Source organism: Crocuta crocuta, unplaced genomic scaffold (genome assembly GCF_008692635.1).
Source record: "Crocuta crocuta isolate KB4526 unplaced genomic scaffold, BGI_CrCroc_1.0 scaffold160, whole genome shotgun sequence".
In the NCBI taxonomy this organism is placed as follows: Eukaryota; Metazoa; Chordata; class Mammalia; order Carnivora; family Hyaenidae; genus Crocuta; species Crocuta crocuta.
Genome location: NW_027527591.1, coordinates 2,986,351 through 3,002,235, shown reverse-complemented (window position 1 = coordinate 3,002,235; position 15,885 = coordinate 2,986,351). Strand labels below are relative to the sequence as shown.

At 40.7% G+C, this 15,885-nt stretch overlaps 1 protein-coding gene across 1 annotated transcript in view; it reads right to left on the bottom strand.

Annotated features, from left to right (window-relative positions):
* The window catches only part of ACADL (acyl-CoA dehydrogenase long chain), a 52,212-nt gene extending 49,874 nt beyond the window's left edge, over positions 1-2,338 (bottom strand). Inside the window, exon 1 of the mRNA XM_077771343.1 lies at positions 2,185-2,338. Within this exon, the coding sequence (XP_077627469.1) occupies positions 2,185-2,261 (77 nt within the window). The 5' untranslated portion in view covers positions 2,262-2,338. The remainder of the gene's footprint in view (positions 1-2,184) is intronic.
* Between the last annotated feature and the right edge of the window lie 13,547 nt (positions 2,339-15,885).

Sequence of the window (15,885 nt, the reverse complement as noted above, 5' to 3'; positions counted from 1 at the left end):
TTGGAACATCCATTTCTTGGAGGCAAGAAAATTTTACTGAACAAATTGGCCCCTTTTCTCCCTATAAAGACCAGGAAATCGGTACAAAAAGAAACTTCTAATTAAACAGGCTAAGCTCTAATTGTTATTCTTTGAAAACTTCATTTACATTATAAAAGGGAGACAGCCCCCACCAACACCATGAGCTATACTTGGAAAGTGGTTACAAATATACAATTCCAGATCTCACTCAGATCTACAGAATCAGAATCTGTAGCTTTTTAAGAATTTTTAAAGTTTCCTTTATTTTGAGAGTGAGAGAGAGAGCATGAGCAGGGAAGGGGCAAAGAGAGGGAGAGAGAGAGAATCCCAAGCAGTTTCCACAATGTTAGTGCAGAGCTCTATGCAGGGATCGAACTCCCAAACCCTGAGATCATGACCTGAGCTGAAATCAGGAGTCAGATGCGTAACTGAGCCACCCAGGCCCCCAGAATCTGTATGTTTAACGACATCCTTGAATGATCCATATGCACATTAAGAAGCCTGCTATAATAAAAGTTAGTCCCAAGCCTATTCAGATGGTCCTCCTTTTTCCAAAATTCTCTATGAGATTTTCTTCCTATACTTCAACCATAATAACGTATCCCAACAGATGTAATGCAGATACAGATATGAGAATTGGGCTGTTTTCTATTAAGCCAGACATTAAAGAATCTATAAAAATGTAAATAATGTCTCTCTTCTTGTTTTGAAAAAGCTACTTTTCATAAAAATGTTATTTATGTTAACACGTAATGGGTTTATTGTTACTTTTACTTATTTATTATTGAGATATAATTGACATATATAGCATTACGGTAGTTTCAGATGCACATGATTTCAATATATGTATACATTGTGAAATAATCAACACGGTAAGTCTACTTAACATCCATCACTACACATATTCATAGTATTTTTTCCTTATGATAACAACTTTTAAGACCTACTCTTTTAACAACTTTGAAATATACATACAGTATATTTCACCATGCTGTACATTACACTCCATGACTTACTTTATAGCTGGAAGTTTGTACCTTTTGACACCCTGCCCCACCCAAATCTGTTCTGTGTCTAGTTCTTTTTTTGCTTGTTTTCTGTAAGATTCAACTTCTAAGTGAAATCATACAGTATCTGTCTTATTTCACTTACCATAAAATTGTTGCTTTTAATGAACTAAATATGTACTTGTAAAATTTGTTTTGTAGGTATCTTTTGATATTCATATGGATAGATACAACGCACACCAAAAAAAAAAAAATCTCTGAGGGGGTTAACTTTCAGAGCATAAAAGAGTACTGACACCAAAAATCTGAAGATCACAGTTTTATGAAGTTCTGGAGAAGAGCTTAGAAAAGTATGTGCATCCTAAAGTAAAGTCACCATCTCGGTGAAGTCTTCCCAATTCTCCTCAGAAAAGAACAGACATTTTTCCTCTCCTATAGCATCTCAGAGTCCCACCAATGTTGTAATGAGCCAGTTTATAATTCCTGTCACACTCCTTACGTACTGAATCCCGAATGCTTCTAGTTTATCTGATGAATGGATTTTATATGATACAAAGCTTTTGATCTTTTAAACACCTCCTTAATAGTCACAGAGCCACTTAGAGCCACTCTTCTGGATTTAATTAACTACAGGGTTTGTTAAATAAATCTCAGTGTCGTTGGGTGATGGGCCTGATGTCAGGCTGCCTTCTTCGGGTCACTCCTTCAAGCAGGCTTCGCAGTAGGTGCTCATGCGTTCTCAGGATCTGCACTCACCGGTTCCCAATCAGGCGGCGGCTCTCCTCCACCTTTGTAATATCAAAGGGTGCAGCCAGAACTCAAGTAAACAGCCCCAAAGACGTGATCCCTCACCCACTTGCGCCTGCTGCACAACTGACGAGCTAGAGTGGGGTCAGAGAATGAGCCTTTGGCGAACTCCACTTGAGGCTTTCCCGCGGTGAAGGAGTCACAGCCGATACCCTACCCCGCGCGCCCCGGCCGCGCGCCCCGGCCGACGTGGGTCCCACCCAGGCCCAGCCCCCTATGCACGGAGTCTCTCTCCCAGGCCGGCGCACCTTGAGCGCCGCTGCGTTCGGGGTCCCCTAGAAGGGTGGGTGTCGCCGCCCCTGCCCCGCAGCCCCCAGGGCCGTGTAGCTGGAGCCCGGCGGGCACTGACCTCGCGGCCGGCTCTGAACGCAGGGCACCCCGGCCCCTCCACAAGCGCAGGGAGCTGCGGAGCAGGCGTGCAGCCATGACTGGGACGGCGAAGGGCGGCAGGGGCTCCGGACGCGTCTCCTCAGACCCCAGGGAGAAGTGCTGGGCGGGCTGATGGTCTCCGGAATGGCGCTGCTGGGCCTGCTGGGGATGAACCCGCCCCCCGTGCGGAGCCGGAAGCCAGAAGACCCGCCCCCCGCGAGCTGGAGCAGGCGGGCGGCCTGCGGCTGCAACACTTCAGAGTCGCGCTCACCCAAGTTAACATTTGACTAGAATTCGTGCATTGTCGTTTTCCAGAAGTCATGAAATAATGTGTAATAATTAACGTTTCCACCAGAAGATAGTCTGAGCTATTGAAATTTACGAACTCGGGTTTTGGAGATGGGAAATCTCTGAGGGATTTTGAACTCGAAATAGGGTTTGCCGAGTGGAATTCTAAGGAGGTAAGGCAGGCCATTCATGCCGTTCTACTAGTGGTGGACAGTTATCAAGGCCTGCAATTGGGCAAGTGACAATGAGATTTTGTGTTAGAAATCAAGAACTTGTTCACCGAATGCAGAATATCAGGAAATTAAAAAAAAAAAGTTAATTCCAAACAGAACCATGTAAATATTAGTTGACTTCAGGGGAGCACTGGCTGTATGCAGGCTTGCCCAAACTCTAGACTTGGCTGGCTGGTAGTCTTAGGACCTCTGCCAATGGAAGTCTGTGCCAGGGTTTTTATAAGTTTCATGGGGCCAGCCTCTCGATTTTTCAAGATGATAATTGGCTGATCGATTTACCTGTCCCGATGGGTCAATAAGAGACGTTTTTCTGCATGGTCTTGCTGAACGTCTGAAAAATAATGATAAAACACTGCTTCAGCGTGCCTCAGTGTGGTCTGAGAATCAGGGAAGCAGCAGCACTACTTTTTGAATCATAACATTTGATGATGAGGTCCAGGATTCTGTATAGTAACACATCTCACAGGTGATTTTTTTTTACAGGCTTATTAATTCACTTTTAATTTCTTCATAAAAAAAACAATATGGTGGCAACAGCTGGAGACTGGATCCTCTGCATGGAGACTCTTGTAGAAGGTTCGTGAACTCCTGTTAGGGAAACTTGGTGAACGGGGTCACTTTCTAGAGGCGTCTTGGTAAGATAGCCATAGGTCTTAGAGATGGCATTAAAGATGGCCTTGGCAGGGGCACCTGGGTGGCTTAGACGGTTNCCTTGGCAAAGTCGCCTGTGGTGGCAGGGCAATCTTTGGTCTAGGTGTGGCTGTTGTCTCTATCAGCTGTCCTCAGCAGCTTCTTGGGCCCAGTTGAGTCCAGTGCCCCCAGAGGCAGGCCTGAGCCATACCAGTGATGATATTTAAAGTGAGGTTCACAAGCCAAAGGCTAAGAAAGAATTATTGAGTCTTCTTTGGTGCAAAAAGGTGATTTTATTAACGCACGGGGACAGGACCGGTGGGCAGAAAGAGCTGCACTGTGACTGATGATATATTTTCAAGTTTGTGGCGGAAGGAAGGTATAGCTAACTTAGGTCCCTAAGGAATTTCTGGATGCTGAAAACAGGGTCTCACAGGATCTTGAAGACTTAGCTATTGTCAAGATAAGGTTGCTTTTAGTTTCATTTTTTTCTTTAATGTTTATTTTTTGGAGAGAGAGAGAGAGAGAAAGAGAAAGAGTGAGTGGGGAAGGGGCAGAGAGAGAGGGATACAGAATCTGAAGCAGGTTCCAGGCACTGAGCTGTCAGCACAGAGCCTGACATGGGGCTCAAACCTGCTAGTGCCTCCAAGATGATACTTTGCTAAGGGCATAAGGGAATCTTGGCTTAACATTATCCTGACCCCTCAGGGCTCTATAAGAATACTTTAACACATAAAAATTGCTTTGGAAACAAACTTCCGTTATCTCAACTACCCCAAGATATATGCTGGCAATCATACTAAGCTTATGGCCCCCTGATATACATCTGAAGGGTCTCATGATTGAGCTTTTACTGAATGGTAATAAATGGCATTTTCCTAACAGCACCTGGCCTCTCAATGTCCTGAAAACCTTGCTTCCAAAGTTCCTTAGAGACTTACTCTAACCCTAACTCTCTCCCAACCTGAGCGTATATAATCACTTACCCCGTCACAACCTCAGGGCAGCTCTTTCTGACCATAGGTCCTGTTCCCATGTTTTAATAAAATCACTTTCGCACCAAGACATCTTCAAGAATTCTTTCTTGACCATTGGCTCCAGACTACTCCACCATCACCCTAAAACCCCATCCCTCACTGCCCTGTGTCTATAGAGAGGTGGGCCAGGACCATGGCCCTGCACGTGGCAGAGGCTGTCTCCTTGGAGCACATAACACCCAGAAACAACTTGGCCATTGTAGTTCCGGATGGTGACAAATACCTTGAACTTGGTCCACTGGCCAGTGCAGGTCTGTTTTTGGATGGCCCTAATCTTTAAAGAGAGACATAAACAGAAAAAAAGTTGATCTCAGACTCCTTAATAGGCAAGGAGAAGAGTTAGAACTCCAAGTGATATGGTTTGAAGTGTTGGGGTTGGGACCCATTGCCAAAAAAGAATTCTTGAGAAGTCTTTGGTACAAAAGGTGGTTTTATTAAAAGCATGGGGACAGGACCCATGAGCAGAAAGAGCTGCTCTGGGGTTATGAAGAGTGACTGATTATATACTTTCCGGTTGGGAGGTGGGTAGGGATAGCATAACTCTCTAAGGTATTTTGGAAGCAAGGTTTCCAGGACCTTGAGGGGCTAGCTATTGTTAGGAAAAAGTCATTTATTACTGTTTAGTAAAAACTTAGTAATGAGACCCTTCAGATGTATATCAGTGGGCCATAAGCTTGGAGTATGATTGCCAGCCTATATCTTAGAAGGAAGAGGTAAAAGAAGTTTCCAAAGGAATTTTTATATGTTAAAGTAAACTTACAGGATCCTGGCGGGTGGGGATAATGTTAAGCTAAGATTGTATTTTGCTCTTTAGCAAAGTATCACCACTGAGACACCTGAGCTCCCAGAGGAAGGTCACTGTTCCTATGTCAAGGACTTGTCAATGGGCTGTAGGTTATAAGGAAATTTAATTTTTCATTTGCCTTTCTTTCCCACATCACAAGGAGTTTGTCTTCCTGTCCTTGAGCAGGAGGCCCAGCTTAGTGGGGAGATATCCTTGCCCTTGCCTTGGCAAGTTCTGCGGCTCCATCTCAACAGGACCACGTCTGTGACCGGGACTAGGGACTGTTGCTGAGGTCTCTGCGTAGAACTCTCTGTAAGTGTTAGTTGTTTTTTTCCTCCTCCACTCACAGATTCACAAACATTTTCAGGTGATCCTGACTTTTAATAATGGCCTTTAATAATCAGCTTGACAAAATTAGATTTTTCTAACTCAAATAATTGGCTCTGATAGTGATATTTCAGATCAAGAAGATCTGAACAAGATAAAAATTTATTTGTCTATCAAGAGGAAATGGCAGTTTTGGGGCAGAATTACGGGAGAGCTGTGTGAAGCAAGCAGGCCTTTGTGGTACATTGTGGCTATGTTTGCGTCTCTGAGCAGGACCAGGCATGCCCATGTAGATGACAAAGGCAAGATTTCTCTAGAGAGTATTAGAATTATTTCCAAAATCCCTAGGAAATACAGTATTGTAAGTGATGTGAAGTGTTGGGGTACAGAGCCAATGGCCAAGAACGATTTCTTGAGATGTCTTTGGTGCAAAAAGGTGTTTTTATTATAGCATGAGAACAGGACCCATGAGCAGAGAGAGCTGCACTGGGGTTGTAAAGAGAAGTTGGTTGTATACTTTGGAGTTGGGGGGGAGGGCAGTAAAGATAAAGGAAATTTCCAAAAAGATTTTCATATGTTAAAGAAGACTTGCAGGATTCTGGAGGCCTGGCTATTGTCAAGCTAAGGTTATTTTTCTTTTCTTTTCTTTTCTTTTCTTTTCTTTTCTTTTCTTTTCTTTCTTTTCTTTTCTGTTTTATTTATTTCTGAGAGAGGGAGAGAGACAAAGAGAAGAGCAGGGGAGGGTCAGAGAGAGAGGGAGATACAGACTGAGCCACCCAGGCGCCCCAAGCTAAGGTTTTTTTCCCCTCTAACAAGGCATTACCATTAAGACAGTGGGGGAGTTCCTGGAGGAAAGTTACACTCTGTCTTAAATATTTGTCAATGGGCTGCAGGGTATAAGGAAATTTTTCTCTACATTCCCTTTTGCCTTTGTTCTCCACATCATTGAAGAAACCCTAAGCCTCCTAACTTTAGAGGGAGTGATTAGTGATGTTTGTGGAGATGGGTTTCATTATACGTTTCCATTTACATAAAGAGATTAGGAAGACATTATCTATGTTTAATGAAATACAACACTTAAATGATCTATAAGCTATTTTGAAATGTGAAAATACTTAACAATTGTTTTGGATACCTGCCATACCTCCTTGAAATATAAGCTTTGATTGCCCCCTTTGACATGTAATCTTGCTGTTTTGCACCTTTATCTCATCTTTTCTTCAATGAACATTTTTTTTCAAAATTAAGTTTCTATTTGCACTTCAGGTCTTTTCTTTTTTATATTTTATTTATTTTTAGAAAGAGAGAGAGAGACAGTGTGAGCAGGGGAGGGACAGAGAGAGAGGGAGAGACAGAATCTGAGACAGGCTCCAGGCTCTGAGCTAGCTATAAGTACAGAGCCCAATGCGGGGCTTGAACCCATGAACTGTGAGATCATGACCTGAACTGAAGTCGGAGAGTCAACTGACTGAGCCACCCAGGCACCCCTGCACTTTAGGTCATCTTAATTTTTCATCACAATTATTGTTTTAGATTTTTATTCAGAAATAGTTTAAAATTTGCAAATATAGTACAACTAACTCCCATATGCCCTTTGCTCAGACTCCCCAGTTGTTAACATTTTGCCCCATTTGCCACATATACATGTTCTTTTCAGAGTCATTTGTGGATAAATTGGATACATCATATCCCATTCACTTCTAGTGTATATTTCCCAAGAATAAAGGTATTCTCTTAATAACTGTAGCACAGTTATCCAATGTAGAAATTTAACCCTTATATAATATTCTTTATTTANACTCTATGCCCACTATGGGGCTTGAACTCATGACCCCGAGATTGAGTCACGTGCTGTACTGACTGAGCCAGTCAGGCACCCTGAACCCTGATATAATATTCTTAAATTATATCTACAGTCCATATTCCAATTTCAACAAATGTTCTAATAATATCCTTTCATTACAGTGATGTCTGATAAAATAAAAAATGGAGATCAGCCCTTAAAATTGCCTGAGTGGACAAAACCATTTCAGTCAAAAACTGAATTTAGCTTATTTTGCAAGACTGACTTGACCTGGGTCATTTCTTACTTCTGCAAGTGAAAATCACTGGCAAAACTTGAACTCTTTTTCCAAAATTGATATGAGGACCGACTCCCTTTCCTTTAAGAAAATCCCGATACCGTAATAACTAGTCACTGTGAAGAATAGTCACTGTCTTCCTTACCATACAGAAGTACTTCCCCACTTACTGTTGGGAATAAGTTCCAAGACCCCCTAGTGGATGCCTGAAACCATGGAAGCACCAAACCGTATTATATACTATGGGGTTTTTTTGTTTTTGTTTGTTTGTTTGTTTTGTTTTTTTGTTTTTAAATTTTTTATTTATTTTTGAGAGAGAGAGAGAGACAGCATGAGCAGGGGAGGGTCAGAGAGAGAGGGAGACACAGAATATGAAACAGGCTCCAGGCTCTGAGCTGGCAGTCAGCACAGAGCCTGACGCGGGGCTCGAACCCACGAACCGTGAGATCATGACCTGAGCCGAAGTCGGACGCTTAACTGACTGAGCCACCCAGGCGCCCCTATACTATGTTTTTTATACATACTATTATACCTGGGTTTCAGGGGTGCAAGAGCACGTGGTTCCTGGGGTCCCAAACAGATGGGGTTCAGCAACTCTCCGCTGACAAAATCCAAAGGTGGAGAAACCAATGGTGATAAAACAAGAAAGGAATGTCATTTCAGTGAGGGCAACACTAAGAAGACCATGGACTCAATGGTCTCAAAGACTATCTCCAAAGTGTTATAATACTTCCAGGTTTATATAAGGAAAATCTGGGGGAAAAGTGGGTGGGTCCATGTGGGAAGGCAATGAAGGTCAAATTGATCATTGTCTTAGAGTCAATCCAAACTTAGTTGTTGGGGTCTTGCTGGCTCAGGGTAGACCTTATTGCTTAAGAGGGTAGTTTGGATTCCCATTAGGGGATGCTTTGGCCGCAAGGTCTTCTTGTATTTTTTTTTTAATGTTTATTTATTTTTGAGAGAGAAAGAAAGGGAGGGAGATAGTGCAAGCTGGGGAGTGGCAGAGAGAGAGGGATACAGAGGATCCAAAGCAGGCTCTGTGCGGACAGACAGCCAGATGTGGGGCTCAAACTCATGAACCATGAAATCATGACCTGAGCCAAAGTCAGACTCTTAACCAACTGAGCTACGCAGGCACCCACCCCCAAGGTCTTCTCTTGGAGCCAACAGACAAACTGGAAAGAAGAACCCAACTAGAAAGGGTGGGGTCAAAATGGAGGCAACTGAAATCCTCTTTCACTATGATAAAGCTAATTTTTGAATTAGGCATAGTAATAGATTACCAACAATAACATAATAATTATAATAATGTACTATTAAAAAGTTACATGCATATGATCTCTCAAACTATCTTATTGTACTGTACTCACCATTCTTCTTGTGATGTCTGCGTGATGAGATGTAGTGAGGTGAATGACATGGTCACTGTGATGTAGTGTTAGGCTACTGTCGACCTGACAAATCGTCTGTTTCTGGATCACAGATGACCATGGGGAACTGACATTGTGGAAAGTGAAACTAGACTGGGATGGGGCTGGGGTTCACTACTGTTAAGCTGCTTTATAGCAATAAACCCCTGAGCCTTATTCTGTGTTTTGGTTTGAGTGCTTCCCGTTTATGGACTGTCTTTTTTGTGTGTGCGGAAGAAACTTTTACTACTTCCTTCTTCAGTGATTCACTGGTTTGATTTGACTATTTCTGAACTTACTGACAAGTCCAATGCAGAATATTTTGTTTTCTTGTCTCTCTAATATCCTTTCACCTAGCGCAATTCCTTTTGTCTGATAATTCATGACATTGACATTCTTTGAAGAACAAAGCCAGGTAGTTCTAGAAATAACCGAGTTTAGTTTCTCTGAAGTTTCCTCGTGGCAGAATTGGTATGTCCTTCTCAGTTATTACAGCAGAACATTCCTGAGGCTGGTTTGGCTTATTTTTTGGTGAGGTTAATTTAAACCATCTTAATTTTTTTAAATATAATTTATTGTCAAATTGACTAACATACAGTGTGTAAAGTGTGCTTGCTTTTGGTTTTGGGAGTAGAATGAGCACCCAGTGCTAATCCCAACAAGTGCCCTCCTCAATGCCCATCACCCATTTTTCCCTCTCCCCCTACCCCCGTCAACCCTCAGATTGTTCTCTGTATTTAAGAGTCTCTCTTTTGTTTTGTAACTATTTTTTTTCTGTTTGTAGCTATTTTTTCCCCTTCCTTTCCCCCATGGTCTTCTGTTAAGTTTCTCAAGATCCACATATGAGTGAAAACATGATTTCTGTCTTTCTCTACCTGACTTATTTCACTCAGCATAATACCTTCCAGTTACATCCATGTTGTTGCAAATGGCCGGATTTCATTCTTTCTCATTGCCAAGTAGTATTCCATTGTATATATAAACCACATCTTTATCCATTCATCAATTGCTGGACATTTAGGCTGTTTTTATAATTTGGCTATTGTTGAAAGCACTGCTATGAACATTAGGGTACATGTGCCCCTATACATCAGCACTCCTGTATCCTTTGGATAAATTCCTAGCAGTGCTATTGCTGGGTCATTGGGTAGTTCTATTGTTAAATTTTGAGGAACCTCCACATTGTTTTCCAGAGTGGCTGCACCAGTCTGCATTCCCACTATCAGTGCAAGAGGTTTCCCATTTCTCCACATCTTCACCAACATCTGTTGTTTCCTGAGTTGTTAATTTTAGCCACTCTGACTGGGATGAGGTGGTATCTCAGTGTGGTTTTGATTTGTATTTCCCTGATGATGAGTGGCATTGAGCGTCATTACATGTGTCTCTTGGCCATCTGGATATGTTCTTTGGAAAAATGTCTATTCATGTCTTCTGCCTATTTCTTCACTGGATTATTTGTTTTTCAGGTTTTGAGTTTGATAAGTTCTTTATAGATTTTTTATACTAACCCTTTGTCTGATATGTCATTTGCAAATATCTTTTCCCATTCCACTGGTTGCCTTTTAGTTTTGTTGATTGTTTCCTATGCAGTGCAGAAGCTTTTTATCTTGATGAACTTTTAATTCTCTTGCCTTTGGAGACGTGTTGAACAAGAAATTCCTGTGACTGAGGTCAAAGAAATTATTGCCTGCTTTTTCATCTAGGGTCTTGATGGTTTCCTGTCTCACATTTAGGTCTTTCATCCATTTTGAGTTTATTTTTATGTATGGTGTATGTAAGTGGTCTAGTTTCATTCTTCTGCATGTTGCTGTCCAGTTCTCCCAGGACTATTTGCTAAAGAGACCGTCTTTTCTCTGTTTTGTCAAAGATTAGTTGACCATACATTTGTGGGTCCAATTCTGGGTTCTCTATTCTATTTCATTGGTTTATGTGTCTGTTTTTGTGCCAATACCATACTGTCTTGATGATTACAGCTTTGTAGTAGAGGCTAAAGTCTGGGATGGGGATGCCTCCCATTTTGGTTTTCTTTTTAAAAATTACTTTGGCTATTTGGGGTCTTTGTGGTTCCACACAAATTTTAGGATTGTGTGGTTCCACACAAAGTTCTAGCTTTGAGAAGAATTCCGATGNGTATGGTGTATGTAAGTGGTCTAGTTTCATTCTTCTGCATGTTGCTGTCCAGTTCTCCCAGGACTATTTGCTAAAGAGACCGTCTTTTCTCTGTTTTGTCAAAGATTAGTTGACCATACATTTGTGGGTCCAATTCTGGGTTCTCTATTCTATTTCATTGATTTATGTGTCTGTTTTTGTGCCAATACCATACTGTCTTGATGATTACAGCTTTGTAGTAGAGGCTAAAGTCTGGGATGGGGATGCCTCCCATTTTGGTTTTCTTTTTAAAAATTACTTTGGCTATTTGGGGTCTTTGTGGTTCCACACAAATTTTAGGATTGTGTGGTTCCACACAAAGTTCTAGCTTTGAGAAGAATTCCGATGCAATTTTGATTGAGATTGAATTGAATGTGTAGATTGCTTTGGGTAATATTGACATTTTAACAATATTTATTCTCCCAACCCATGAGTATGGACTGTTTTTCCATTTTTTGTGTGTCTTCTTCAGTTTCCTTCAAAAGCTTTCTATAGTTTCAACATACAGATCTTTTATATCCTTGATTATGTTTATTCCTGGGTATTTTATGGTTTGTGATGGAATTGTAAATGGGATTAATTTCTTGATTTCTCTTTCTGTTGCCTCATTACTAGTGTATAGAAATGCAACTGATTTCTGTACATTGATTTTATACTGTGCAACTTTGGTGAATTCATGTATCAGTTCTAGCAGCATTTTGGTGGAGTCTTTTCGGTATTCCATGTAGAGTATCATCTCATCTGTGAAAAGTGAAAGTTTGACTTCATCTTTGCCAATTCTGATGCCTTTTATTTTGTTTTGTTGTCTGATGGCTGATGCTAGGACTTCCAGCACTATAGTAAACAACAGTGGTGGAGTGAACATCCCTGTCGTGTTTCTCATCTCAGGGGGAAAGCTCTCAATTTTTCCCCATTGAGGTTAATATTAGCTGTGGGCTTTTCGTATATTGCTTTTATGATGTTTAGATATGTTCTTTCTATCCCAACTTTCTTGAGGGTTTTTATTAAGAAAGGATGCTGTACTTTTGTCAAATGCTTTTTCTGCATCTATTGACAGGATCATATGATTCTTATCCTTTCTTTTATTAATGTGATGTATCACATTGATTGATTTGTGAATATTGAAGCAGCTCTGCAACCCAAGAATGAATCCCACTTGATCATGGTGAATAATTCTTTTAATATGCTGTTAAGTCCAATTTGCTAGGATCTTGTTGAGAATTTCTGCATCCATGTTCATCAGGGATATTGGCCTGTATGTGGGGGTCTCTGGTTTGGGAATCAAGGTAATGCTGGCTTCGTAGAAGGAGTCCAGGAGCTTTCCTTCTGTTTCTATTTTTTGGAACAGCTTAAGAAGAATAGGTGTTAACTCTGCTTTAAATGTCTGGTAGAATTCCCCTGGGAAGCCATCTGGCCCAGGACTCATTTGGTGGGAGATTTTTGATAACTGATTCAATTTCTTCACTAGTTATAGGTCTGTTCAAATTTTTTATTTCTTTCTGTTTGAGTTTTGGTAGTGTTTGGGTATCTAGGAATTTGTCCATTTCTCCCAGGTTGTCCAGTTTGTTGGCATATACATTTTCATAGTATTCTTTGCTAATTGCTTGTATTTCTAAAGGATGGGTTGTGATAAATGCATTTTCATTCATAATTTTATCTATTTTGGTCCTCTTTTCTTTTTGCGAAGTCTGGCAAGTGGCTTATCAATTTTGTTTATTTTTTCAAAAAACCTGCTCTTAGTTTCATTATCTACTGTTTTTTGGAGTTTTCTTTGGATCCTATATTGTTTATTTCTGCTCTGATCTTTATTATTTCTCTTCTTTTGCTGGCCTTGGACATTTTTTGTTATTCTGCTTCTAGTTCCTTCAGGGGTGCTGTTAGATTTTGTATTTTGGATTTTTCTTGTTTTATATATTTATATTTGGGTGCCCCTGAATTCAGTGCCTAAACATTTATCATTATTGACTCTTCTTGATGGATACACCCCATAATTATGACATAATGCCCTTTTTCATCTCTTGTTACAGTCGTTACTTTAAAATCTAGTTTGTCTGACAATAAACTATTAAAAAAATAAAGAACATTTATGTACAAATAATAATAAAATAAAATCTAGTTTGTCTGATATAAGTATGGCTACTCCAGCTTTCTTGTGACTTTAAGTAGCATGATAGATGGCTCTCTATCCCCTCACTTTCTTTTTTTTTTAAATATTATTGCTTTTTTAAAAAAAATGTTTATTTATTTTTGAGAGACAGAGTGCAAGAGGGGGAGGGGCAGAGACAGAGAGACACACAGAATCCGAAGTATGCTCCAGACTCCAAGCTGTCAGCGCAGAGCCTGATGTGGGGCTTGAACCCATGAAGCGTGGATCATGACCTGGGCTGAAGTTGAACGCTTAACCGACTGAGCCACCCAGGCACCCTATCCATCCTCTCACTTTCAATCTGAAAGTGTCCTCAGGTCTAAAATGGGTCTCTTGTAGACAGTAAATAGATGGGTCTTGTTTTTTTTAATCCATTCTGATACCCTATGTCTTTTGATTGGAGCATTTAGTCCATTTACATTCAGTGTTATTATTGAAAGATATGGATTTAGTGTCATTTAGTGTAGTGATATCTCTGGTCATTTAGTGATGTCTCTGGTCATTTAGTGTCATTTTGTAGTGATGTCTCTGGTCCTTTGTGGTAATATTCTTTGTAATATTCCACTCACAGAGCCCCCCCTTAGGATCTCTTAGGGCTTGTTTAGTGGTGATGAATTCCTTCAGTTTTTGTTTGTCTGGGAAAAATCTTTATCTCTCTTAGTTTGCATGATAGGCTTTCTGGATAAAGGATTCTTGGCTCCATATTTTTCCTATTCAGCACATTGAAAATTTCCTGCCACTCCTTTCTGGCCTGACAAGTTTCAGTAGATAGGTCTGCTACTACCCTTATGTGTCTACCCTTGTAGATTAAGACCTGTTTGTCCCTAGCTGCTTTTAGAATTCTCTTTATGTTTGTATTTTGCCAGTTTTGCTATGATATGTCATGCAGAAGATTGATTCAAGTTATGTCTGCAGGGAGTTCTCTGTGCCTCTTGGATTTCAATGTCTGTGTCCTTCCCCAGATTGGGGAATTTCTCAGCTATGGTTTGTTCAAGTACACCTTTCACCCGTTTCTCTCTCTTCTTCTTCTAAAACTCCTATGATACAGATATTATTCCATTTCATTGAATCATTTAGTTCTCTAATCCTCTCCTCAAGGTCCAGAACTTTTTATCTCTTTTTCTCAGCTTCATCTTTTTCTATAATTTTATCTTTTATTTTACCTATTCTCCCCCCTGCCTCTTCAATCCTTGCTGTCACCACCTCTAGTTATTTTACACCTCATTTATATCATTTTTTAAATTCATCATGACTATTTTTTAGATTCCTGATCTCTGCAGCAATAGATTCTCTGCTGTCTTCTATGCATTTTCAAGCCCAGCAATTAACCTTATGACTATTATTTTAAATTCTTATCCAGTTATATTGTTTATATCTGTTTTGATCAATTCTTTAGCTGTCATTTCTTCCTGGAATTTCTTTTGAGAATTCTTCCATTTCATCATTTTGGCTAGTTTTCTGTCCCTTATGTGTTTTAAATGCTTGTTATGTGTCCTGTACCTGTGAACAGTTCTATATTAAAGAGAGGTCATACACTGTCCAGGGTCTGGCCCTTCAGGAGGGGTTTTTTGGAGTGTGTTACTTGCTCTCTGTTGTTGTGGCTCTGGTTGCTTTATCTCCCTATGTGTAGTCATGTTTTGGGCCCTCCACCAAGTGTACTTTGATTTGTTTTCTGAAGTAACCCTGGAAAAGAAAACAAACAAACAAACAGAAAAAATAAAAAACACCCACTACAGGCAAAACAATGGGGTAGTGTTGTTGTTAATGGAAGACATCTTATCCAATACAAAGAGAGATATGACAAGGGTAGGGAGAAAGAAAAGAAAGGAAAATTGACTAGGCAGAGAAAATCTATAGCTTAATCCAGAGAAAGAGAGAGGGGAAAATAAAGGAGATATAGAACAGGTATAAAGAGAATAGATTAAATATGTCTTCTTAAACCAACAACCAGAATAATCAGACTAGAGGAGGGAAGAGATAAGAAAGAGAAAAGGAAGAGGGAAAAAAAAGAAAAAAATATATATAATAAGAATTGTCCAATAATTAAATCAGAAAATGAAAAATCACTGGGTGCCTTGGTATCAGAGGCAATGCTGGTCTGGAGGAGGGGCTCTCTGGTTGTTCAGTATCAATCATGCTCTAGTAGATACGCAATTACCAAGGGTGATTGAGGGGGGTGTGGTTTGGTGTAAGCAGGTCCCTCCTCCCCTCTGGGCCCACTCTCCATTCCCTGAGGCCCCACCTTGTTGGTGATGGGGAGAAAAGTGGTGAACCCTGTTCCCTCCTCCACAGACCAGGTGTCCCAAACCACTATGTTCTGGCTGTCCTCCCAGTGCTGTAGGCACACATGAGGTGGTTTGTTCTGCTCTGCAGACTCCAGTGCCTCCCTGGACTTTGGCTGAGATTTAAACCCCAGCCTCTTAAAGACTCCCACTCTGTGTGGCCCAGTACTGAGTGCCTTTCTGTGCTGCCAATATATAGTCTTTGGCTGGTGGGCGCAGGCAGTCTTTGTCCTTTGAACAGTTTTATACCTTCTTCCCACAGCACTCTGGGGAGGGGATTGCTTTTTCCCACTGCAGACTATGCCTCTGAACTAGT